Source organism: Coloeus monedula (assembly GCF_965178545.1).
Source record: "Coloeus monedula genome assembly, chromosome: 2".
NCBI lineage: Eukaryota > Metazoa > Chordata > Aves > Passeriformes > Corvidae > Coloeus > Coloeus monedula.
The window spans coordinates 77474094-77499945 of record NC_138782.1 but is presented as its reverse complement, the minus strand read 5'-3'; the positions used below and the strand labels follow the sequence as shown (position 1 = coordinate 77499945).

The following is a 25852-nucleotide window of genomic DNA, read 5'->3' as shown; positions in this document are numbered from 1 at the left end:
CTATTATAAATTTTCCTGGTATTTCATAGCATTTCCATAGCAGTGATTTCCAACTGTTCAATTGTAATACAGTCAGAAAACACCTTGAAAAGAAGCAAAAATCCCTCAAGCAGTACTGAAGAAAATCTATGTTTCAATAGGTCTAAGGGCAAAATGGAAACAATAAACAGTTTCAGTTAATACATTGTAATACAGCAGCAGTAGGAAGTAGTAATGAATTGCTACTAAGTAAGGCAAACATGATGCAGCAAATGAAAGATTGGAAAGCATTTTCCTGAAATATAAAAATAACTGAAATTTTTTTTCTCACTTTATACAAGCATAAAAACAGGGATTGTTCATATTTATAGTTCATACCACTCATAGAATGATATTGGTGCTCTGCATTTGTTACACAGATGTATATGTGTGCATAGATACATACATATATATATATTTTTTATTTACAGTCTAGATAGGTTTTTCGGTCCTTTTTCTTTTCCTCTTGAATAAATTAGAAAATAAGAACTGTTTCAGGTTACTGAATGATGCTATGCATGGAATTCTTGAGAGAAGGAAGAAAAATATGAAAATACAGTTTTTGAACTTGCTAAAATCACTTAAGTATCTACAAACTCCTAAACATTTGAATATTAAGCACTAAAAGAAAAAAAGTCATCCTAAAGCTGGTGATAACTATTTAAATATTTAATTTCTGAAGAAGATTCTGCACAGGGATCCAGATACTAAAATTTCACTTACTTTAATGGTGGTCACAGCATTTGGTAGGCCATAGGTCAGGCTTTTTTTTTGTTTATCCATTTGCAGGATTCAAGTTTTAGTCTTTTGTGACTGCAAATGAACTTTTTATTGGCTTTCTTTAATGTCCAAAGTCATGACATTGAGTATTCTTATTTTAAGAATGAAATGGATTTTTTACAATGTTTTGCAATTTCAAGCTTTTGTGAATAATTTTAAGAAAGTTTTTGTTCCTTTATATTTTTGGAAAGAGGAAAAGGACCTTATTTATTTTCAGGATTTATATAGGCTCAAGTGTGAGAATTTGTTTAGTTTTCTTTTTCTATAGAAAAAATTGCGTATTTTGTGATACTCATTTTCTGGATCTTGCACTGTTTGGTTTTTTCCTTTAAATTATCTGCTTGGTCTTAGCAGAATGAGTCAAATTATCTGGATAACTGGGATTTGACCCTGAAGGTACTCCTGGCTAGCACATGCTGATATTTGATGTTGAAGATGCATTAGAAATTACCTAACCAGAAAGGGCAAGCAGAAGGAGACCTGACCATATGACACCAGTCTGTTAAGGTGCACTGGTATTGTGGCAGGAATCAAAGAATTAAGTAAGAAAGCAAGTTGGAAGCTAAAGGCTGGAACTGTTGATTACTCAGCAAGAAAACCTGAGTCCTGGCCCTGAATTTCCCTCCTATTTAAGCATTTTCTACAAGAAATTGATTGGATAAGAAGAAAATAATCTAGAAATCATGGGCTGGCTCCTCTTTTATAACTAGCAGAGGCACACAGAAATATATGATCATTTCAGGCTTGCTCTTGTTTTTTTAGATCTTGCAAACTGAAAATTCCTGTGTGGCAGCCTATCTTCAGTAAAAGTCGAAAATTATGTTGCATGTAAGTGTGCTGTCTGCTGGGTAGGACATCGTTCTGAACACTGTGTATAATGGAATTTGTTTGCTGTTTTATAAGCAAATGCTTTAACAAGACTTTTGAAAAAAAAAACAAAAACCCAAAACCCACATAATCACAAGCAGTATATTTCGTTGAAGTTGTCTTTCCATGTAAGCTGCACATTTAGCTTTTACTAATTAAGAGTCTTCTGACTTTTATGAAGTTTAAGCCCTTTTCTTATATGTTGAGAGATCAAAGCATGAGCTTCTTATAATGCAGTATAAGAAGTATAATCTCTACCTGCTTGGATGTCTTTAGTTCCTGAAAACCTTTCTGTTTTCCAGGAATTTTGAGGTGATTTGTGGTAAATGTCTAACCATGGTCTCTGTGAATTTCTTTGGAGAAATTAGATATGTGACTTTCCTAAACTCTGCTTGAAAAATTGAGGTAAAATTTGACATTCTGTCCCTACTCTCATTTATCTTATTAAAGCAAAACTGAAAAAAAAACCCCAGAACAAAAACCCAAACTGAAACAAAAAATCTCCACATTTTTCTCCAGCTTTTGCATGTGGACATATTAGTATTATTTAGCACAACATTGTAGGAGTTAAGTTCAAAATACGTTTACTTTTTTAATGTTAACTTATTTCTTATAAGTGAGCCACTTTTATTTTAAAAGCAAGTGAAAACCTGGATACAATTTTGTTCACTGTCTGTGTATGGTTTGGCTTTTCAAATGTGATTCCCGACACAAACTAACATTTAAGAAGACAAATAGCATGCAGCATAATGGAAAATAGAAATCCTGTCCTGATGCAATATTGTTAGCCTTTTTCTATGGTTTGTATGATGAGGTTAGGGGACTGGTTGTGTCAGTGTTTTAATACATTTTATGACTCTTTCTAGAATGGAATGAAATGGTTTATGATTTATCTTTAGACCTATAAGTAGGAAAGTTAGAAGATGGTAAATGCCTAGCAAGTAGCCTATAAGCAGGCATAAAACTTTCATAATGGCCAGTGTAAGACTATTTGTGTAAAATTTAGGCATTTAAGTTTGCATATTATCTAATTTAAAGAAGTTTTGGAGAAAAAAGTTTTCTTCATGGATACTGAGAAGCTTTTCATCTGGGTATTGACTGTCTCTAGAAAAAAGCAAGGGAAAGAAACAAACATGTTTTTTTAAGGCTGTTCAAAACATTTGGTTACCCAAAGTAAGGAAAAGCACGTTTTAGTAAAATCTCCTGAGGCCACTTTTGTAGTCAGACTTAATTTAGTATTTTGTTTCCTTTTGTTACTGTGAATCATGAGAGGCTAATTATTATGTGAGTGTGATAATTACATTGATATTATCAAGTGTATTCTGTAATACATTGCTTAGCATGTCAGAGAAAGCTAATGTACATCCCTTGAAGTAGGAAGAAATCATATGGATAGTAGATTCTAAAACTGTAGAAGAATGTGTTCAGGTATTGTTATTTTATCTGTCGTCTTTACTTGTGCTCTATTGATATTCTGACTGAGAGGAGTGACAGTCATAGAGATGCTATCAAAAGAGGTATTTTATAAGTATAATGTGTATTTCAGCCTAGTAATATCTTTTAAAGCTGTATTTTATTTATTTATTTTCTAAGCGTATTTGGAACCATTCTGATGTGAGTTGTTTGTCACATCCGACTTGAAGACGGTAGAATTCCAGTTACATTTAAAACAATTTTGAAGATACTTATCATTTGTATGTACTTAGCTTTTAAAACATTTTTCACCAGTTTTATAAGGTAAGGAAACTTTTGTTCAAATGAGATCCACAGTTACTTTGTCCTCATATGACTCCTTATTATTTCCCTACATTTAAGAAAAACAAACCAAACTCCATCTTTTGTTATTTAACATTAGCAACATAAACCTAACATTGACTGATTATTTAGCCTGTTCTTTATTGCACAATCAGAAAAGATACAGTTTTATTTGTATTAAATTAGTGGATAATTCAAATCCTAAAAGGATTTTGACACACCTTTAAGTTGTCAGTTTCATGCAACTACACTAAAATATCAATTCAAATATAACTTAGATGCTGAAGTTAATAGTTTTTATAGTGCAAAATTTGCAGGATCCCGTGATCATGCCTTCATACACTGATTCAATGAATGCCTTTAACAGAAATTGTATCTTATTTCAAAACATGTTAGATTTTACAATAATTGTGCCTGTATTGCAATGTCAAGATGTTTTGGGATGAAATATTTATTTTTAAGAAAAGCTTCTTGTCCAATATAGTGCAGGAAATCAGTAGCAATTAAAGTAAATCCCTAAAATTCCAGATCCTGCTTCCTTCCTCCAAACCCTATGTGCACTCAGAATGGATAAAGGTTACTGCTGAAGAGTGCTGTCTTTTTCCACAGTGCCTTACCCACATAAAACCAGCTTCAAAGTCAAATAACCAGCATTTTCTTTGTTAAGTAATCCTTTTCAATTTTTCCTGTTGTGAGATTCAGAAAGCTTTCAATACAATTTTGAAAAGAAGTAATAAAAACATGTTATGGTTCAGATTCACATTACTTTATTCTAAATCTATAATTCCATAAACTACATTACTTTATGGAAAACATTGTAAAGAGGAAAATTTTTCATTAATTTTTAACATCTTGTCTGAAAGTGATTCAATTTCTTAAATCCTGTTCCAGACAGAAATGGCTAAGATGTAATTTTGTTCTGTATTTATAGGAAGCACAAGTTTAAGCTATCAACCTTTAAGGAGTTCTTTGAACCGCCTCTATAGCTTTCAAATCCATAACAGGACCTGAAAGAGGATTATCAGTAGAGTGAATAGCACACTTGGTTAGGGCCGAAATGCCTTCAGCCAGCAGCCTCGATCAGTCACTGTAGCTCAGCCCCTACCATGCCCACTCCTTGCAGTACCACACATGCCATGTCAGTGATACTGGGTGTTTTGGATGAGCCTCTTCACTGCCTTCTGGCTATACCTCTGTTGGAGAAATGTAGTCCATTCACACTTCCAAAAAGCCATCAGTTCCATCTCTGTAAATGTCTGCAGTGTAATACCATCCTCTGAGCTCTCAGTAATGTGCTTTTGACTTATTATCTTCTCCATGTAGTACCTCCTTGCACAATCACTGGCTCTGATTACCAAATGGCCAGTTTCAAAATTGGAACATGTCAGATATAACATATATTTTAATTGTATAATAGCAGATAGAATTGCTTGCATTCTGTCTTGAAACAGTTTTTTAAAAAGTTGTTTATCACAGATAGCAGTTACTCCTTTCTCCCAAATTTTCCATTTAATTAAACAAAACCTGTCTGAGAGTTCATGTTTTCTGAATGTGAAATAATAAAAAAAAGAGATTTCTGTTTGTCACATCAGAATTAGATCTGAGCAACATAATTATCTTAGATTCAAAGTATTGACCTGAGGAGAGGAAAAAAAATTAATTCCTATAGAACTTAATATAAATTTAGTATTAAAATTTAAATATATTTGTATGCTTTCAAAGTAAAATGATGGGAAGAAATATTATTGGGCTTTAATATCAACTTTTCTTCAGGCTCTCAGTCCCATTTTTAATGTTACCTAAGAGAGAGGTTTACATTACTATGTTTAAAGAGTTAGTATATCATTAAAAAATAGTGCTCATGTCACATCTGACAGATGCTAGTTTTTATAACATATTAATAAAGATCTTCATAACTGTCAGTAAATTTGTGCAGATTGGTGCATGTTGATAATATGGCTTGATGTTAAAAAATGTATAGCTATTAATAAGTAGTGTGTGTATGTGCAAGACCTCTATCCACTTGGTTTGATATTAGAAAAAAAGAAACTTAATTTTATATCTCCATTCAAGGAAATCACAGTTAAAAATAAAATTAAGATTAATGTTACATTTTCTATAACTTTGTTAATGTGAAAAATGTTATGTGTGAATGATTTTTTAATTTTTGTATCCTGGTTCCACATTTAAAAACCATGGAAGTTTTAATTTTGTGTGAATAGTTCATACATTTGCAATATTATTAAAAGCAGTTATTTTAGAGTAAGTAATTTCAAGTAGTCTGTAAGCTTCATTTCGCCTGATTTGATAGATTATGATCTGAGGTAATGTGGCCTTCTGTTACATGTTTAAGGGTTTAATTTTTCAGAGGGCACAGACTGCAAAATAGCCTGCAGCTGTAATTAGATAGCATTCATTTCTAATGAAACAAACAGGTGACTGTGACTGTTCTAGAAACAAAGGAGAAATTCTTTGATTTAATATTAGCCAGATAAGCTATTAGCTTGTTTGGCATCCTACTTGGATACTTTTGAAGCTAGCTTGAATGAGGATTTTTTCAAGTAGGTAACAGTAGCTCAGGTTTCATGCTATGACACTATTTCAAAAGTTCTGTACATGTAAGAGGAGCAGAGATTTCCTAATAACTTATTCTGGAACTTTTAGTTATCTAGTGGTTTGTGCAGTTAAGCAGTTTTGTACTTTCTGCTGGGTTTTGTCAGATGTTACATGGAGACGATAATACAAAATACACAAAATGGTGATCTTCCAAGGGGGCCCTGTTGTGGAATAGAAATGGAAAATTGAATCATTCAGAGGGTTAGCCTATTATTTGTGAAATTAGGTACTTTAGAGCAGGAACATTTTTTTTGGGGGGGGATAATTTTGCCCAAGACATGTAGCAAGCTGACTTTTTTTTCCCTCTGGATTTTGTGTTTAAGAAAATTATTTGAAAACTGGGGAAAACCAGGATGACTTGTAAAAAACAAATGTCAATTCTACTACAGTTTTTTGAAGGAAAACGCAGACTTTTTCATTTGAACAATTTCAGGACAAATTTTTTTGGACTTGCATAATTATAAACTATTTTAGATTTTCTGTTTCCTTGGAAAATAGTAAGGACATCTACATTATATCCTTTTTGGTAAAATATTACTATCTTTTTTTTTCCAATGGTTTTTGTTTCGGAAGAAACTGTTATCGTACCAATATTACATTGGTTATTGACTTTTTCCTATTTGTTATGGTAAAAGAACTTGGTCATATAAATATTTTGTTCAATAGAGACAGCTAAAGAAAAATCCTAGTGGATTTCAGGTACACTAAAAGCAGTTCTTTCATATCAACCTTAACAGGAAATTTGAATTATCCCAGACATCACTTCAAAGATGCAGTATTTAGAGAATACTTTTCAATTGCTCTTGCTTATCTGGCTTGGATTGGTATGTCTGAAATATTCCTCATCATTATGATTCTTCAGGTGTTGATCCATCCTAAAAATCGGGTGAGCTTTATCTAAGTGGTTATCGTGACAGTAAAAATTGGAAGTGCTCATCTATACAGCAGTCACCTGCTGTACACAGCCTATAAAATTTCATGGGCTGCAGATTGAGCTGTAGATGCGTGATCCCATATTCCCTGGTGTCACTATTATAGGGCAGAGACAAACTGCCTTATCATTAACACTGTAAATGAAGAAGCCATATATGAGACCACTGAAAAAAGTTAAGACTTACTTATATATTTTTTTAACTGCTTTTACATTTTCTCTCTCTGTTTTGAGGTAGAAGTGGATTTGCAGCCTATTCCTGCAGGATGTGCTGCTGGTTGTGTCTGAGAACTAATGTTTCTGCCTATCATGGGTCTATAAACTCTGTTAAAAAAACCCCAAATCCCAACACCTGCATTTTTTGAGCTGTTAGACAGAGATAGGCATTGGTTTGGCTGCTTGTCCACAAACCAATGGCAAGACTTATGACTCTTCAGTCTGCTTATCTGAAGGCTTGCCATGCATTCCTCAATTTGATTATTAATAAGGCTATCCTGAATACAAAGTAAAGCAGCAGTAAAGAACAGCCTGCTTGGGAGGGAACAACATGACAGGATATGCTATGGCAGCTTCAGGATACCAATATCCCTTCATAATTGAGTATATCTGAACTGGAAAGCCAATTATTTTATTTTCCTTTCCATTTTTTAAAAAAGTGCGGTGTAATTAATGGCTTGTCTCCCAGTATTAAGCCAGTGGATTTGTGTGACTTTGTCTTTAAAATTCTCAAAGTTGGGGTTTTTTGCTATTATAGACATACTCAGTAACAAATATAGGAACAAAATAGTTTAAAGTTACTGAATAGGTTTATATTTCTTATGCAGCAATGGAAAAGCACAATTTAAAACTTCTCATTCTTGTCAAGGCATGAACTCATTTGTGTCTCTTTGCTGAGCATCCTGGAAACATCTAATACACAGACTTCCAAGCACACTTACAAGGTTTCTCCATCTGGAGAATGAAGAACTGTTTTTTTAATATGTTCTGATATTCAGAACGCAGACGTGTGTCTGTCTAACCTCCTGCTCTGCTTAGTGGGCGAGTTCAATTTAAACTGTTTAGACATTCAAGTAAACAATGGTGCTGCCCTGTGTGCTGTATCAGGTTGGTCAAAGCTGTATTCACTACTGAGGAACCTGGCATTTTCAGACATTTTGAAAATTAGTAGGACATGGAGCACTTTTGAGAATCAGTTGATTTGAGTCTCTTAGTGTGAAGGTTAAGGTGAATCTGCCAGCATCCAAAATATTTTACTATATATTTTACTAAACTGAAATTAAAGGAACCTAGTGGATTTCTTACAACTTACAGGTTAGAAAATAGTCAGGAATCTTCAAATATATGGTCTAATTTATATTCCTCTAGGGTTCTTATTTTTGATTTCAGTGTCTACCTAGTGTAAAATATGAAAACATTCAGGGGCAGAAGATATGTTTTCTTTCCTCCGAGCAAAATATCTTAATCATAGACCAAAAGAAACAGGTTATTCTACTTCTCTTTTCCTTAGAAATGGAAATATACCCCAAAACAAACAGATCACATGATGCCAGGTTTGGTTTTTTCTATCACAGGGACGGAGAATAAGTCAGTGAGTGAGGGAAGAAACCACTGAATGGTGCGTGTGGGCAGTTACATATCATGGCCACTCACAGGATATACATTTCAAAAAATTGTCTTACTGTATGGTGGACTGCCACTAACATTAGGAGCTACCTAGATATGCAAGGTCAAAATAAAATTTCATTTTTTATTTTTTTTATGCTGGAAGTAGTGCCTGCATTCTTGACAGAATGTTCCAAGGATTTAGAAATCAGAATAATGAAAAATGCAAGAATAAAGAAGGAAGATTGTCTTGAGCTTCAGACACATTGAAATTATGGAAGAAATCTTCCATTGTAAAAACTTCAGGAGGAGAAAGATACTGTAATGTTTATTTCTTTTTATTGAGGCATTTTATCTTAGGATATAACTTTTTTTTGTAATTGTTTGTATGATACTGGTTTATTCAAATATATTTGAATAACTGCCCTTCAGATGTCTTTGAAAAACCTGTGAAATCGATCTTAATTTTAATTTTGTTTATGGAAATGTCTTTTTATTTTCTCTGAATATCTACACTTATAATTTACTAATAATTTTTAAATTCCTGCAACAATTTTAAAATATTTTCCCCAAATCAAAATACTATCCTCCTATATGTCACCATTTGAATGGCAATGTTTAGATTCTATAAGTCTTAGCAGCACATAATCTTGTCTATTAGAATATATTTCCCTGAACAGAGCACTCCCATTAACTTCAAAAGCAGTAGGTTGCCTTTCATATTCATATTCCATTACTGTGCGAATAAACATGGTCATTCTTTTCAGTTTTAAATTGTACGAGGCTTATATATTTACTTGAAAATTATCTAAGTTTCTTTAGCTTTAGCTCCTCCAGTTTTATAAATATTGGTTACTGATTATTTTTATATATATATATATGTGTGTGTGTATATTCTATGCTCAATCAGTTTGGATTTCCCTAGATTTTTAATTTTTTCTTAAGAGTCTGCCTTTCCCATCATTGCCTCTTTTCCAGTTTGAAATGACTAATGCTTAAATAATTATTAGTAACATCTTATCTCAGTGGTTAGGGCTTGTGCTGTTAAAGAAGTATTATATGAGCATCTGCTCCTATGGCTCTTGCCAGAAATTAAAAGGCTTATCCGCAGCAAAAGAAGGTTAACCCCTCAATTCTGTAGTGAGAAATGGGTTGCAAGAGGCAGGAGATTTGCAAAATGAAAAGCCTTTTATATTTAATATTATCAGTAAATACTAAATACACAACTTTTTGCTTTACCAACAGTTTATCTGCTTGGTAACTCACAAGACTGTTTACAAACTGACTGCAGTTTTTGAAGTTCAGTTTGATCCAGTCGCTGGATATTCAGATTCTGAGAGCTTCTTTCTGGGAAAATAGTGGTGTTGAATAAATTTTTTTTGGGCAGTTCAAGTCCAAGTGGCAACATTGGAAATGAATAAATACAAGGTAGGAGAGAGTGAATGAGTATTATTTCTTTCAGAGGCACAATGCTTGGCTTGTAATTAGTGATCCTGAGACGATGGCCATTGTCTGTCCCTCAGTATTGCCAGATGGCTGTTAGCATGAGGGCTGAAGAGACTGTAAGGATGCTGGTCATTTTAGAGGCATTCCATGTCACCATCGTAAGGACATATCTTCAAATTACGTTTTATTGTCACAATACCCTTGTCCTTTCCAGATCCAAGAATAAATTATACTACCCCAAAGTATGCATAAATTTACATTCCATGGGCAATGATATCTCAATGAGAAAAGCTGAAGTGCAGCACTGTGTCACAAACATATTTGTTTCATTTATGATTAAGGTTGGCTCAGAAGTGTTCTAGAAATTCTTTGTTGCATGGGGCTTATCCTATGTATATTGGTAGCATGCCATATGTGGGATGGTTTCATTGCAGAATGGAGGTTATGCAGGATTCCTGTATTTACTGACAATGAAGTTAGCATCTATATGCAGTTCAGGGCAAAAGAGCAAAATCTGAACTTTTTGCTCAACATATTTATCAGTTCAATCGAACAGTCATGCTAAAATATAATTTTGATTTCTGGAGGCAATTTGAGGCATCCCAGTTCCATGCCGCTTTGTATGTTTTTTTTCCAGTGAACTGTCATTCATTATTCATGTATTATAAGTAGAAAGTCAGAATCCAGAAGTCTCTTTTCCATCTGCCACACACACATAGGTTGTGAAAGATCTGAAAGGGGCAAATGTATTCATTTCAAGTTTAGCTGTATAAAATAGTAACTTTAGTAATAGTAGCTATGTAATAATTAAATACCCTTCATCTCTCTCCTGTTTTTCTTCTAAATTTTGTGGTTAATGTACAAAGGTAGATTTTTTCAATTCACAATGCTAAAATGAGTATTGTATGGAAAAAAAACGAACAGGGTTTCTTCAAAGTAAGTTCTAATTTTTGCTGGTTTATTTATTGTCTGACTCAAAGCTCATAAAAATCATGAGTTACACTGTATCAGGTTTATTAAATTAAATATTTCAGGCTGATAGATCTTTTCCAAAAAGATGATTAAATATGTTATTTTATTCCCTTTTTGCTTACTAATTTTTTTTTCTTTTGTCTTTGTCCCTCTACCAGGAGGCATTTTTGAGTGTGTGGAATCTGGTCCAATGGGAGCAGAAGAATTAGCCTTCAGATTTGCTGTGAACACAATCAACAGAAACAGAACTCTTCTGCCAAACACCACATTAACATACGACACACAAAAGATAAATCTCTATGACAGTTTTGAAGCATCCAAAAAAGGTAACCTTTTGCATAATTAATTTTTTTTATGAAGAACTAGGATTCAGTTTACTTACCTGAAAAAATGTCTATCCAACGAAGCCATGTGCAATGAGACTGTGACATTATTGCTGCTGACATTAAAGAGCTGCTTTATTTAAAGGTAGTAGTGGTAACCGTTTGACAGTACACTGCCACTTTTGCTCCCACTGACCCTATCTAAAATCTATTGCCTTAAATATTTAAAATCTGAAATAAATTTTTCTGAACATTGTGACTAGGATGTTCTGAGATCAGGTCCTTTGGAGTGAGAAAACACTATCTCCAGACTTTATCCAGCAAAATGCCAAGTTCCCCCAAATTCTGCTGAACCTGGGATTCAATTTTAAGCATTTAATCATTTTAAGTACATCTTCACAAATGCCTTTATATAGTTAATCATGCGTGGACTTCAAAAGGGAAGTAGTAGTTGTAATTTTGTGCGGCTTATATCAGCATGGCATAAAAATAAGCCTAATATTAAGTCTATTCTTAAGCCTATCACTATCAGGGACATGTCTCGGTCTGAGTTAACCTCTTTTCTCCTAAATGTAAATGATATGTTTACAGAAGAATTGAAAGTTAAAATAATTTTGAACACTTTTCCTAAATTTTAAAATCTTTGATTCTCAAAAAAAGCCAAATTTTCAGATTGCTTTACATTTAAGTCAGGGACAAGTTTCTGCATCATTGCTGTATCCTAAAAAGTGCAAACACCAAAAAGTTCAGTATGTATTTATGGAAGAAAATATGAAGCTTCCTGTCAAAACTCAGTAGGACTGAATTTTGCATTGTATTAAATGCTCTTTAAAAACATTTTTTTATAAATTGAAGAGCAAATTTCATATGGATGTTATATGTAAGGAGAAAATAAGAAGGGTGAAAGAATTGAAGGCCAGCATCCAATTGATGTTACTTATGGCAGGTTTCTAGCCTAAGTCTGCCAAGTGGTCTGGTCCCAACATGTCTCTCCCAAGCACTGAAGACAGGAAGCTTTATACAATAAGGGATTTTTGGTGTTATAGTGGGCTAAGAAGAGTGAAAACATTTGAAACAACATTAGAAATTATACATAAGGGAAAGCTCCTGTGTCATGATGAATGTACATGAAAGATGTCTTAAAAGTGGAATTTAATACTGATTAAATGTTCAGTTTAGAACTTGAGGGGAATTTTTTTCTCTTTTACTATAACAGATCAACAGACTTAATCTTGCTAATCTGTTTTATCTGCTTATTTGACAAATAAACAATTCAAATATAGAGACTTGTTAGGTATGAAAAGAGAGTATCCTTATTTGTATAGAAATACGGTGTGGTCATTGAAAGATGCTTTGATTTATGAAAAATTATAGACAAAATATTTATGCTTAGCAGGACAGTTTCTTTGCAGGGTAGCGTGTATGGTAGAAGAAAGAGGCAAAAATACACTTGTAATAGTGTATCTTTGAGTTATTTTGGATGATGGATTAAAGCAGGTTTTGAGAGAGACTACTCTTTCCTTTCCATCTCAGCCAACAGTGTATAATGGGCTGATTCTTAAATCTGTTTCTTTCATTTGCCTTGCCTTCTCACCTTCCAAATTCAACTGCGTCCCGACTCCTGCACATGCTGACTTGTGAAATCTAATGGGGCAGTTTCTCCCCATTCCTGAGGGAGGATGTAGAGAGCAGAGAAATTTCTCTTAAGCTCTTTGATTCTTTAACTCTTTCCTGAGAAAATGCAACTACTTTTAGCCTTCACTTGGGGTTTGCTAGCCCTAATATTATGTTGCTAATTCTTAGCAACATAGACTATAATAGCTGAAGTTAGAATGGCAACATGCTATTGATTAGATAAATTGAATGGATTGCATATATTATTTTTTCCCACTTGCATCTTGGATGAGAATGCAACACTTTATTTGTAACTGGTCAGGCTATATCAAAATCTGTGTAATCTTCCAGTGCTAATAGCTTTTTGCATCATCAATTCACAATACAGACAACTGCATTTGTGCTCACAGGTGCTTTAGTTCAGAATCAAAGACTAAAGGTTAACACAAAATGGTTCATTTTATTATGATGGATCCAAAGCAGAATTTTAACAATGATGTTTAAGCATTTGACTCATTTTTGCGGTTCATTATCATGTCCATTAGTGAGCAGGCAGGCTCTGCATCAAAAATAGCCTGTTTAGACCTCTTATTAACATATACTTTTGAAGTTGAATATAGATGAATTATTAATAGTTTTTAAAGGTACTATATGAAAAAGCAACCTGAAGGCAAGATGATATTTCCAAACTACTGTTTTAGTGAAGGATAATGTAAATGCGACAAAATATCCCTCAATGTGCTAGGAAAATTGGTATGCGTCTGATACAGCCAGTGCCATATTAAATCACGTGTGAAAGCATTATTCAAATCTTAGAAAGAGGAAAAAAAAAATCCATTGAAAAGCCATCTGGTAGCTATTGCTGTTGTTAGTGATCCCATTTACTGACATTTGCATAAAGCTTGTTGATTACTCTTAGGAAGGGCAATATTAGCATAAATGTTTTTTTATTGAGCTAGTCATTTAGGCAACACACCGAATAGCAATGAAGATCCTGTGTGTCTGACAAGTTTATTTAAACCACCGGTGTTCTGCAGCAATAAGAAGGTGTGCCAGCATAGTTTCTGGAATGCACTTGAAAGACTTAGGAATATTTTCATCAAATTGAAAAGAATGTGCACAACAAAACAATTAATTTTGAATTGATGAGGAAAGCAATGCAGCAAGATGTGTTTCTACTGCTTGTTTCCTCAGCTGTCAGGAGCATTGATGGTGGAGTAACAGAATTAATCAAACCCCATACAAATACTCATGTCTAGTTTGGTTTTCATGACTTCTCTCTACCAAATGAGTTGTTTTCCTAGAAGACAGAGTCTGTTTTTCAGAGCTGCATGCTCGTAAAAGTTATGCCTATGGTAATGAATGACATAGGGGCAGGGCATTGGACAAAACTCTGGTCTTCAGTATTGACTATTTTTTCCTGCCTTCTTTTTGGCATATCCTAACTAAAATTCGACAAGATGATAGTGGAGTATGCTGTGGGAGATAACGCAGACCAGAGACTGCTAATGAACAATTTAGGTAGGACCACCCTGCATCAAAGAACAGGAAGCTGAACCACTTGAATACAGCAGTATCATGTCAGTGACTCTCAGGGCCAGTTTTATATACTCGTACAAGTACATCAAAACTGAGCATTTCCAGTTTTTGAGAAGGGACACTGAATTTTTTTCACTAACAGATGGCAGTTTAATTTTCGGGAAAATGTTGGTCCTTAAACTGTGCTAGTCAACATGCTTACTTTCAGATGCAGAAATTCAAATGTCCATTTCAATGAAATTAACCCCGTGCCTAATAATTAACTAGAAGTTACTTCACATGTAAAATTTCTGAGTAATTAGGACCTCAGTAGAAGTAATGTTGATTGATTGAGGAAGAAGTTAACATTTAAACAACCTAGGTTAGGATACTGTCCTATTTGACCCTTTTCCAAATGTAAGATGCAGCTAAGCATAAACCTCTTTGCTCGCCTTTGTGACTTCTACTGAGACAGAAGTGTTTTTCAAACATAGCTGAGCACTATTTAGATGTTAAAAGTCGATATTCATCAGTTTGAAGTGAAAACTTGGAAGTGTATTCCAAAGTTGAAATGTGTAAGTGAAAGTGTTACACAAGAAGGGAGCTCTGTCAATAAGACAGTTATATTTCATGGAGTGCCTTTTGTTTAATGTGAATTGTGCAATACCTTCTGGCACACTGCCTTTTTTCCTCTCATCATTGACAGACTTCTGTCTCCTCTTCAGCCTGCGATCAGCTGTCCCTTGGGGTGGCAGCCATCTTCGGACCATCCCATAGCTCCTCAGCTAATGCTGTGCAATCCATCTGCAATGCTTTGGGAGTTCCACATATCCAGACGCGCTGGAAACATCAAGTGTCTGACAACAAGGACTCCTTCTATGTCAGCCTCTATCCGGATTTCTCTTCACTCAGCCGTGCCATCCTTGACCTTGTGCAGTTCTTCAAGTGGAAAACAGTTACTGTTGTTTATGATGACAGCACTGGTAAGGCCAAAGTATTAGACTGTGTGCAGATATATTCACAGACAAACAAAGAGAGGGAGGAAGAGTGTCACTACTCATATTTCATAATTTAAGAAGTCTTAACTAATTTGCAAGAATTTTACTGGTGAGGTAGTGTATAACAAATAATGTGGACTTATTAGCATAAGTATTCTCATAAGTATGCTTCAGTTGCTAAATTCTGTGTGTTTGAGCTCGCAGCTGTCAATAAATTAGTCACACTCTATCTGTGTTTTCTGCAGTGTCTTAACAGTTGCTAACAGCTATGTCTTTTGATTTTACTTAAAACTCAAACTTGGAAGAAAAATACATTAACTAGAAAGATACACTAGTGTGCCCAGTGAAATAGAAAACCTAAATTCTGGTGCTGCTTCTGGTGTTGGTTAAGTTCAAAAACAGATGCCATATTTGTTTGGAATTTTAGTATCTGCTTTTTCAGATAGAAGGGAAGAAGGAACCCTGGTTTCAACTCCAAGCAATTGGAACAAAAGGAAGTTTGGAGGCATGTTTTGCAGATGAGTTACAAGAGTTAAAAGTGAGCTCCTGACTTTCCAGCAGAAATATACTAGTTTATTACTTTTCCCTTGGTCACCCTAAAATTTATTTTGCCCTTCTGTCTTGCCTTGACAGTGGCACCTTTGAAAAATGCTATAAAACTTAAATTTCATTTGAGGTCTAGTGGTGGTCAGAAGGAAGACCTCGGTTAAGAGGAAGATGGAAGATACAAGGAAGGGTCTTGGCCAAAGAGGATATATTTAATCTTATTGGAAATGCTGCTAACTTCTTCCATGCTGGTTGATCTGTCATTGTCAGGAAAAGAGCATAGTAGGTGTCAAATTCTTCTCATGGTTCGTTGAACTGGAAGGCTGTTGATGTGCTCGTTACATGATGCTACTATCTATCCAAATCTGAAATAAAAAAAATAAGATCAAGAAACAACATGAAGCTGCCTGTCGGGAAGGCTAACTCTGCTAGATAAACAGGATTACTACAGCAGGACGGAACGCTTGCTGTTCAAGCTCAGATAAGATACATGTATACCTACCAAAAAGTGAGAAGGAAGCAGAGAAGACAGTACATAAAAATCCTTATAACTGATTTTTTCTTTATGCCTTTTAAAAAAATGCAAGGCAGTGAAGTTTAGAGGCTGCCTCACTAGAAGTTTGTTGGCTGATGTTACCAAAAGTCTCAGGTAATCAAACTTTTGATTTAAAGTTTAGCTTTATAGACTTAAGATAAGCAACATGTAGTTTGTTTCTTTTTTTCTCTCTCTTTTTTTAAAAAAAATTTGTATTATTGTTGTGAAATAGGAAAGGAAGTTAAAGCCTCAAATTTTAATCTTATGATGATAGAAAAAAGTGAGTTGTGGTGACAGAGTTATTGACTTAGTTTTACATAAATTGGAAATACTTCAACTTGATTAAAATAATTTAGAGGCGAACTATTTTTTCAAGAACAGGCTGCCTCTTAAAACAGCCAATTCAGTTAGAAAATTCACGTTTTAATACTTTGAAACTGCTTTGCTCAATAATTTTAAGTAATTCTCTTCTGTCCAAAAAAAAGTGTCCAAAAAAAAGTAACCAAAAAAAAAATTTCATGTTTAATGGTCTCTCCATATCCAGAGATATGTCATTAACAGCCTTGATAGATGTGTTCTCATAAAGTATGTTTTGAAGCCAGGACATAAAGAGAAATGGGAATGAAGATGAAAAGGAAGTATTACTTATATATATTGTTTTCTTGTTCTACTTGTTATTACTGTTAATATTTAAGAGAGAAAAACCTCCAAACATAATCTATTTTAGAACAAATTTTAAATAAATTTCACAATGAATTAGTAGATTGAGCTATTTAGTCTATTTAAAAAGTATAAAGAATTATTCCAGGATATATTAGTTTTAAAATTATATTTATTTCTGGAGTAGTCAGGCCCTTCATATTATGATACTGGTTGTTCCCATGGATAAACAGTAATCCCATCTACAACATGATTTTTTTTCCTTGAAATCTATTTCTGTCTGAAAAGGCAGAAAAAATTAATCAGTTTTAAAAAGGTTATCATCTCTCTTTTCTTCCGGTGTTTGCTGTAAATGAATTTAAACTCTACTTTTTAAAGACTGTCAACTTCTCTTTGTTAGTAGTATCTCCTATGGATAATTCCAGGACTTCAAGAGCAAATGACACTACTGGGAAGTCCACAGCATCACTTGCCTTTGAAGCACATATAGGAACAACTCATAGCTATGAGGAACTGTCAGTCTTAAAGAAGTGGATTTTATATCTGCTGGAGTTCAAGTGCAAACTTGTGTGTTTTGAGGCAGGGGAGAAGAACCTTTTGAAAGGAAGTAGTTGCTTGACCTGAGGAAGAGGTTGTCTTCTGTCATAGGATAAGACAAATATTCAGTTGCGAGTCTAGAACCGGAGCTGAATATGATGTTTCAACTAAGATTTTAGAAACTGTGTTGGATGACTTGTATCATTTAAGATTTAATCTCAAGTTATTAAAATGAAGACAGTGAAGACAAAGCATTTATCACTGTTTATGTCTGTTTCTTCCATTTGGTCAGTGATTCCATAATGTAAGATGGGTATAATTCTTAATTCCCTCTCCTTTGTTTCTCTTTTAATCCCCCACACTTTACATGCCTTTATCGAAAGGTCGTTTAGGATGATAATATAGCCTTATTTTATGATGATTTTAGAGCTATGGATTTCCTTTATCTGAATGGACAATTCCCCAAAGGGCATCCTGATCAAGACAATAATATATTGGTATAGCAGCTTCAGTGATAATTTAATTGTTAAAAAGAATATTTTTTGTGAGGTTCAGATTTTCTTTATGTATTTCTGTTACTATTGTAAACATGGATACAAGGGGAGTTCATACTTTTGTTACAGAGAGGAAGAAAAGTATAAAACATGCCTAAACTAGGTCTGGATAGCTCTCCAATAAATTATGAGGGCTTGCCCATATGCCAAAGTCCTGCAAGATTGTAGGTTGACTCTGAGGGAATGCATACATTTGTTTATCTATTTAAATACTTTTATTTCTAAAAATTTCTTTATATCTTTAAATGTCAGGGCTCAGTTTTATAAATTCTCTAAGGAATTGTTAAAGATTTGCAATAATAAAGGTGATATATCTCATCTGCTTCAAAGCATTCTAAAAAAAGAATGTGTCCACGTTCCACATCCCTTCTGTATGGCATATATCTTATAGAATAAAAACAAATGGTAAAAGCTGTGTGGTTATTTGACACTCTGCAGTCAGTAAAAGCCCAGGTTAACTCTAGTGTCTCGCCCAGAGGTATGCTAGAGACCAATACTCCAAGTGCACAATTCAGCTGCCCCTGAACAGCACCATTGTGTCCAACTCTATGCAATTGCCCAGGTTTCTATCTTGTATGAAGGAAAGCCATTTATGTGACTGATCCACATAAATGTAGATGCAGTCTTCCATACTGGTTTTTTTGTGCTTTTTAATGCACAGAGTAGCTGCCTTCAAAAAATTAATATGAGGTGTCCCTGCCTGTGGGTACCAGGTTGTAACTAGATGATGTTTAAGGTTCCTTCCAACCCAAATGATTTTATAGTTCTGTGAAATGTTTGAAATAGACATTTGTTTTTGGTCTGGATCTAATTTGATTTGAGATTGTGTGGTATGAAGGTGGTACAGGGAAGTCAGTGCTTGTTTAGAATCCAATTTTAAATAAGAGAGAAAATTTGGAATCCCAGTCTCCCTTGGTAATAGTCTGAGAGATTACTACTAAGAATAGCTATTAGTGTGTTGTGTCCCTCATCTAAGTATCCTCCCTGTATTCTCAGTAGAGGAGTTGCTGTACATCTCACTCTTAATTTGAGAAAAGACATAAGTTGTTAATAATGCACTATGGGTAGCAACTAGACCCTGCCCCAAACTTTATGAAACAGAAGTGGCTAAGTCAGAGAAGATGAATCTATGTATTACAGCTATTGCTCCTCATGCCAGACTGAGCCTCAGAATACTGGGTTGTTCTGTGCTGGTCAGACCTGCCTTGTGTTCAGGAGTCTGTAATGAGGAATGCAAGATAACTTGCCACAGGAGAAAATAGAGGTTGTGCCATGCTGAAATAGATACAGAGAAACTTCTAGAGGGATACGATCAATAACAGTGGAGTGAGAAAAGATCAGGTTGAGTACAGTGTAATAAGGAAGACTCAAGATTGTACAACTAAGATGAAGTAGATGAATAAACTAGAAAGGTTAATTCTACCTTGTCTTGGTAAGAAGAGATGCAGTTTTTTACAATGGGGATATGATAACAGAAATAAAAATGAACATAGAATGGACAAAGGTTTTAATACTGTAATAAAACCTCTGCCCTTGTAGTATTTTATGGAGTAGGTATTTTGGCACTAGTTGATGGGTTTCTTTTTCAGGGAATTAGAAACATGTGAGTCCTTTTTTTGTGGACCTCTGTTTTAATAGTAGTGCACTCATTTTTATAATTTTAATTTTTTTTTTTTTTGCCTTAAATAATGACCACATTCTGCTTCCTTCTATGATTAAATTTTTTTTTTTTTTCTCTCAAGATTTTTTTTTAATATGGCCCATCTGTTGTACAGGCAAAAAAAAATTAATGAGGCTCTAAAGCACTTTTCTTCATAAAAAAGATAAATATTGCTTACTTTAATAATTTTAAATGGAAAAGTATATTTCTTTTAAGTAGGATTTCATGTTAAAAAGCAAATAAAGAAACAAAAAACCCCCCAGCAACCCAAAAAACCCCAACCAAACTCCCCTCCCACCAAAAAAAACCAAACCAAAACCAAAAAACCTCCTAGCAGGATATAATGAGAGGCTGGTTACTTTTTTCCCCCTTAAAGTAATTATGGTCTCTCTGTTAATTAAATGCCACTAAACTGTCCCTGGACACTAATTAAGTCCTTTCAGATTTACAGATTTGCTACAGTCAATTGTCTTTAGGAAAGAAAAGTGGAAAAATGACAATATGTTCATCAGCTACATGTCCTAATGGATTTAATTGGTCTCAAAACAGTAACTTAATTTCAAGTACATATTCTAATCTCTGTGCTAAAGAAAACAGACTAGAAAAACTGTAAATAAGTTTGTGACTCTCAGACAATTAAAAAAAACCATCCATGAATAGTTAGATGACAGTGTTTTTCAATTATAGTGGCACTTGTATAGATATCAATATATTGATGCTTTTCTATATCAACAGAACAAGTTGATATAAACAGGGTTCTGGGTATTTTTTCTTAATTAACTTTTGTTTTGGTCTTGGGTGAATGAGTATAAACACCAAAAATCTGTTACATCTATGAACAGAAGCCAAAGTAAAAGCTGAAAGAAATTATTTCAGAAATAAAAATGTTTTGTGTTGGTCTTTAGTACTGAATCCTGTTCTTTAACTGAAATGAAGGAAGTTGAAAGATGTAATTTTGTTGATATTTTCCCTCTGGTATACTGGTCACATTAGTTTGTAATAAAATGACAATTTCTTTTTTGGGATCAGTATTAAAATTCCCGTTATCTAATTTCTGCTGTATTTGGCGTTATTTTGGCCTCACCTTGATTTTGTGTGGAGTTCTGGCCCCACAGTTTAAAAATATTATTAAGGTACTTCAATGTGTCCAGAGGAGAGCAACAAAGCTGGTGAAAGGGCTGGAAGGCATGGTGTCCTATGAGGACTTTGGGCTTGTCTGGTTTGGAGAAAAAGAGATTGAGGGGTGACTTCATTGCTCTCTGCAGCCTCCTGAAGAGGGGAAGAAGAGAGAGAGAGGTGCTAATCTCTCTTCCTGATATCCAGTGACAGAGCATGTGGGAATGGCTCAAAACTGTGTCAGGGGAGGTTCAGATTTGAAATTGGGAAATATTTATTTATTAAGAGGTTGGTCAAACACTGTAACAGACTTCATAGAGAGGTGGTTGATGTCCCCAAGCCTGTGTCTGTGTTTAACATGCATTTGGACAATGACCTTAACTTGCTTTAACTTGTTCAGCCCTGAATTGATCATGCAGTTGGACAAGATGGTGGTTGTAGGTCTCTTCCAAATGAATTATTCTATTACATTTTTCATGCTTCTTATTTTCAGATATCTTACATCTTGTGGTTTGTTGTGTTTGAGTTTTTTCCTCTTTTTTTTTTACCCTGTACTTCTACTACTGAAGGATAGTTACTACGTCTACTACTGAAGGATAGTTACTTTTGCAGTTAATATAAATTTAAACTAAGGGGAATTAAATATCTTGTGGGTGACATGGATGTGGGGGGATGGCAGGTGGGCAATATTGCTAAAGGATTAAGGAGAAAAAGCTTGTAAGTGATTCAAAGTAAATTTTGCCTAGGGAGGAAATTTCTTTTTAAGGAGAATATACATAGTGCACTATAAAGATGAGATAAGTTCTTTAAGATACTTGAGAGAACTGGAAACTGAGAAGACAAAGAAAATGTGTTGGTCTGAAAAGGCCTGGTTGTCTCTGCTTCTGTATAAGTGAATTAAGCAATATCTCAATTTACGTGAAAAGTTGTTCTCCTTTATAAACACATCTATACACGATGGTCTGTTCTGAGAGGAAAGGAATGAGAGTTGAGAATGCTGTATGTGAATGTTTGAAACTGCTGTAATAACAGTACATTTCACCCCAATTTAGAAGACAAGACTTCAATTTTTGTGATCTATAACGGAAACTTATAAACTGACGTGGCTGGCATACAGTAGAATATATTTCAGGTTTGAAATTTTGATAGTTTTGAAAGACAAAGTTTGTTTAAGAATAATAGATGACAGGTAGAAATAAGGTGAGATTTCTTAAAAATAATCTGGGGTGCTCAGTCCACAATACAGTAGGAGACATCTGCTGGGTACAGAGGAACGAAATCACAAACGAGTATTATTGTTGTGATTTGCATTGCTGTGGACCAAGATTTGAAACAATCACTAAGCTGTTAAAAATAAACAGAAAAGTCTTTTGTTTCCCTTCCTTCTAGGATTATCTAACAAAATTAGCCAAAGACAGTGTTTTACTAGCAACAAATATGTCAAACTAGGTGTTTACTGGGAAAGGAAGTACAGAAGGATGTAGCTCTTACAACAGTCTTAGAAAGAGGTTATAATGTATGTTGACATTTTAATACTGAAAATTCTGAATGCACATGTATGAGAAGTTCTTGTGGTATTTCTGATAGTGAGTCAATGCTTGGGAATGAAAAATAATGGTTTATTATTAGGAAAGTGCAAAGCAGCAAAATGTACTAAATAGAATTCAAGAAAGTGGTGAGGTTCTTGGAGCTGTCCTGTGTAGGGCCAGGAGTTGGACTTCAATGATCATTGTGGGTCCCTTCCAGCTGAGAGTATTCTATGATTCTATGATGATTAAGTGAATAATGTTAAAACTGTAATTTCTCCCAACAGAATTAGTTGGATTCTGAAATGAAGAGCAAATAATACCAAACTTGATTAAAAAGAAGCAACAATTATCAAGGGACTTAAGTTTTCAAATTATTGGAACAAGAGACTTTTGAAAAACTTTAAAATGAAGTGATCTTCAGTCTTTTAATAATTACCTTTTGAGAACATAGGGATGGTAGACAAAGTTCAAGGAGTTTGGGTAAGGTAGGCAAGCTCAGGTTCATCCCAACTTTGATATTTGTCCAGAATGTGAAGTACACTTACCCTGGTTCCTTATGTTTAATTAACATCTAAATCATCCACCTACTCCAAATAACTTCCTTCTTAACTTGGAACCTGCTTAAAATTGGGTAGAATGAAGTTGTAAGTTGTAGTATGAATTTGTTTGTTGGGTTTTGTTTTGTTTTTATTATTGTTGGTTTTGTTTTATGTTTTGCTTTGTATTGTTTACTTTGGTTTGGTTTTGTGGTTTTTTTTTGGGAGGGGGTTGGTTTTTTGGGGTTTTTTTTGGTTGTTATTTTTTTAAATACACCAGTTAACTGAACTTCTGTTCCTGGGGAAAAAAAACCCCTGTTTACTTGTAAGCACTAAAAATGTCTCAAAGTGTTAAGTTTGAGCAAACTGAGAGGTTTCTTTTATCAAGAGCAGATAATGTAAAACTTCCTCCTTTGCCAGGTCAGTGTGCCTTGTGGGCAAGGAAAACAATCAGTTGATGTGATACATATTGAGTTAAGAAAGCCAAACTGTTCAAGTTGACCTTCATATATGCAAATTAGGGCAATAAGTACTTCATTCAAGTGTTGTCAAATGGAGGCAACTAAAGAGTAATAAACGTAAATAGATTGGTTACATCTTACTGAAAAGGTAGACTTGCAAGGTTTGTTTTCTGGTATGAAGAGTATATAAATTACATATGCAGGTGGCACTCTCAGCAGTTACAATACTCTAGAGAATATAATTTGTGTTAAAATATTTTAATAGGTCTCTCTCAAGCGTAAGACTTGGTCACAGTGTGGATAAGACAGCAATGGCATTATGAGAAAGAAAGCATAACTTTGAATGCTTCCAGGTGTCTGACCTGGAATGTCATGTGTAAGAAATTCCCAGGTAATTAAAATTTCATCTGCATAAAAAAAAGTATCACATTTTATTACATTGCTCTTTGCAAAGATGAGGGTTCTTGAGATCAGAGGTTAAGGAAAATATGACCTGTGAGGAGAAGACTGCAAGAGTGTTACCTTAGTGTAGGGGAAGTGGACAAAAAAGTCTTGCGAAAGGAAACAAAGAAACTATCCATTATGTTAGAGAATAGTTAGACATCTTTTTAAAACTCTAGCAGAAAGGATTCAGCTAGGAACATTTAGGATAGAAAAAAATAACAGGTGTCCTTGAAAGGCTATGGAAAATCCACCTCCTGAGTTGGGTGGTTTGTTGGTGTTTCTTCTGGGTGGTGTTGGGTTTTTTACTATTATTTTTTTTATTATTCTTTAATTTTTTTCAACATCAATGTTTTCCAACTGCTTTTCCTAGACAGAACAGAAGGACAGGTAAGGGTGACCTTCAAAGCCTGTATCAGGACTATTGTCTACCGCTGGTGCTGACTAACGTCTCTATCAAATGTGCAGAAACATTAAATTATAAATGAATATTAAGTTACTCCACTGACAGTGATTCCTCAAACTATATTTATATTTATATTATGTACAGATGAAAACTTTATCTGTGTGTACTTTTGTATATTTATACTGTTTTGACTTGTGCAGTTTTAGCTAGCATTCATTCTGGTTCTTTGAAGCAGATGCAGAATTCACAGTACTGGTTGCTTACGAAGGGCTAGGTGGGTACCTTTTCTGTAAATAAATGAATTTGTACATAAATCGTATCAAAGATAGAGAGTGGGGTAGTATTAGCACAGAATGTTAAATGAAACTATGCTTGTTCATTTCTAACTCGTGCATGATCAATTGATAATTATTCTGTGTTGCTTTAGTGGAATGGATGGAACGAGTATCTAAAGGAGGGGTATATTTGCTGATGAGAACAAAATGGACTTGAAGCTTCCCATGCATATAAGCTGGAATGGCATGTAGTTCTGTTCCACATCTTTTCAGTCACCAGTTCAGAGAGGTTACAGCATTTGTAACACTTTTATTAAATATTTTTATTGAAGACAATAGATTTTTAAGCTTTCTTTAATAAATTCAAATTTGATCAACTTATCATAATTAATAGCACTAATAATTTGGACAATGAAGATATATTATCCTGGCTGATTACGCATTCCATAGTGTCTTTTAAATACAGAGTGTTTCAAGTGCTGTGCACAGTAGTTTCAAGTGAAAATGCAATTAGTAGTTCTGTGCTAAACCTGTTTGTGGTATTTGGATGTAGCTGGTTGGTGTATTCCTTTACTAAGACAGTTATTGCACCATTTATTCAATAAAGTTCAAAAATATTTTTCTAGTGCTATATGAATATGTCAGCAGTGTGGAGGATGTTATGAAGTTAAAATTTTACTTTCGAACACTTTTAGTCTTTATGCAGTTTGAATGTTAATAATTATTGTAGCTAGTTTTCTGAAGAGAAAGAGTTAAATTCTATTATTCTTTTTTGGTAAATGGACCTGTAATTGTTCTTTGAAAATAATTCTATTACAGATTTCATTAATTTTTTGAAAAGTAAAATAAATGTTAACAAGTTAACAAAATGCATGATTCTATCCTATCTTTCAGGAAAACATGTACTACAGCCCTCACCCATATTTTGGCCAGTAATTGAATTTGGACTTACTGCAACAAGACTCAGTATTACAAAAACACAACTATGGGTTTAAAATAAATAAATTTGTAATAAATAAATAAATAAATTTCATTTATTTATTAACAGAGGCGGAGGTAATATTTCCATAAGTTATAACAATGAACATATTCAAAATAGTGCTTTAAATTGTTTTGCTTTTGTGGGTTTGAATAAACTTAAAAATTTAAATCTTAC

The 25852-nt window shown here is 34.1% G+C and overlaps 1 protein-coding gene across 1 annotated transcript in view; it reads left to right on the top strand.

Moving 5' to 3' along the window:
- The window catches only part of GRIK2 (glutamate ionotropic receptor kainate type subunit 2), a gene marked incomplete at both ends in the record, with an annotated part of 355572 nt that overhangs the window by 100724 nt on the left and 228996 nt on the right, over positions 1-25852 (top strand). Inside the window, 2 exons of the mRNA XM_082276818.1 lie at positions 11146-11313; positions 15168-15425. Of these exons, the coding sequence (XP_082132944.1) occupies positions 11146-11313; positions 15168-15425 (426 nt within the window). The remainder of the gene's footprint in view (positions 1-11145; positions 11314-15167; positions 15426-25852) is intronic.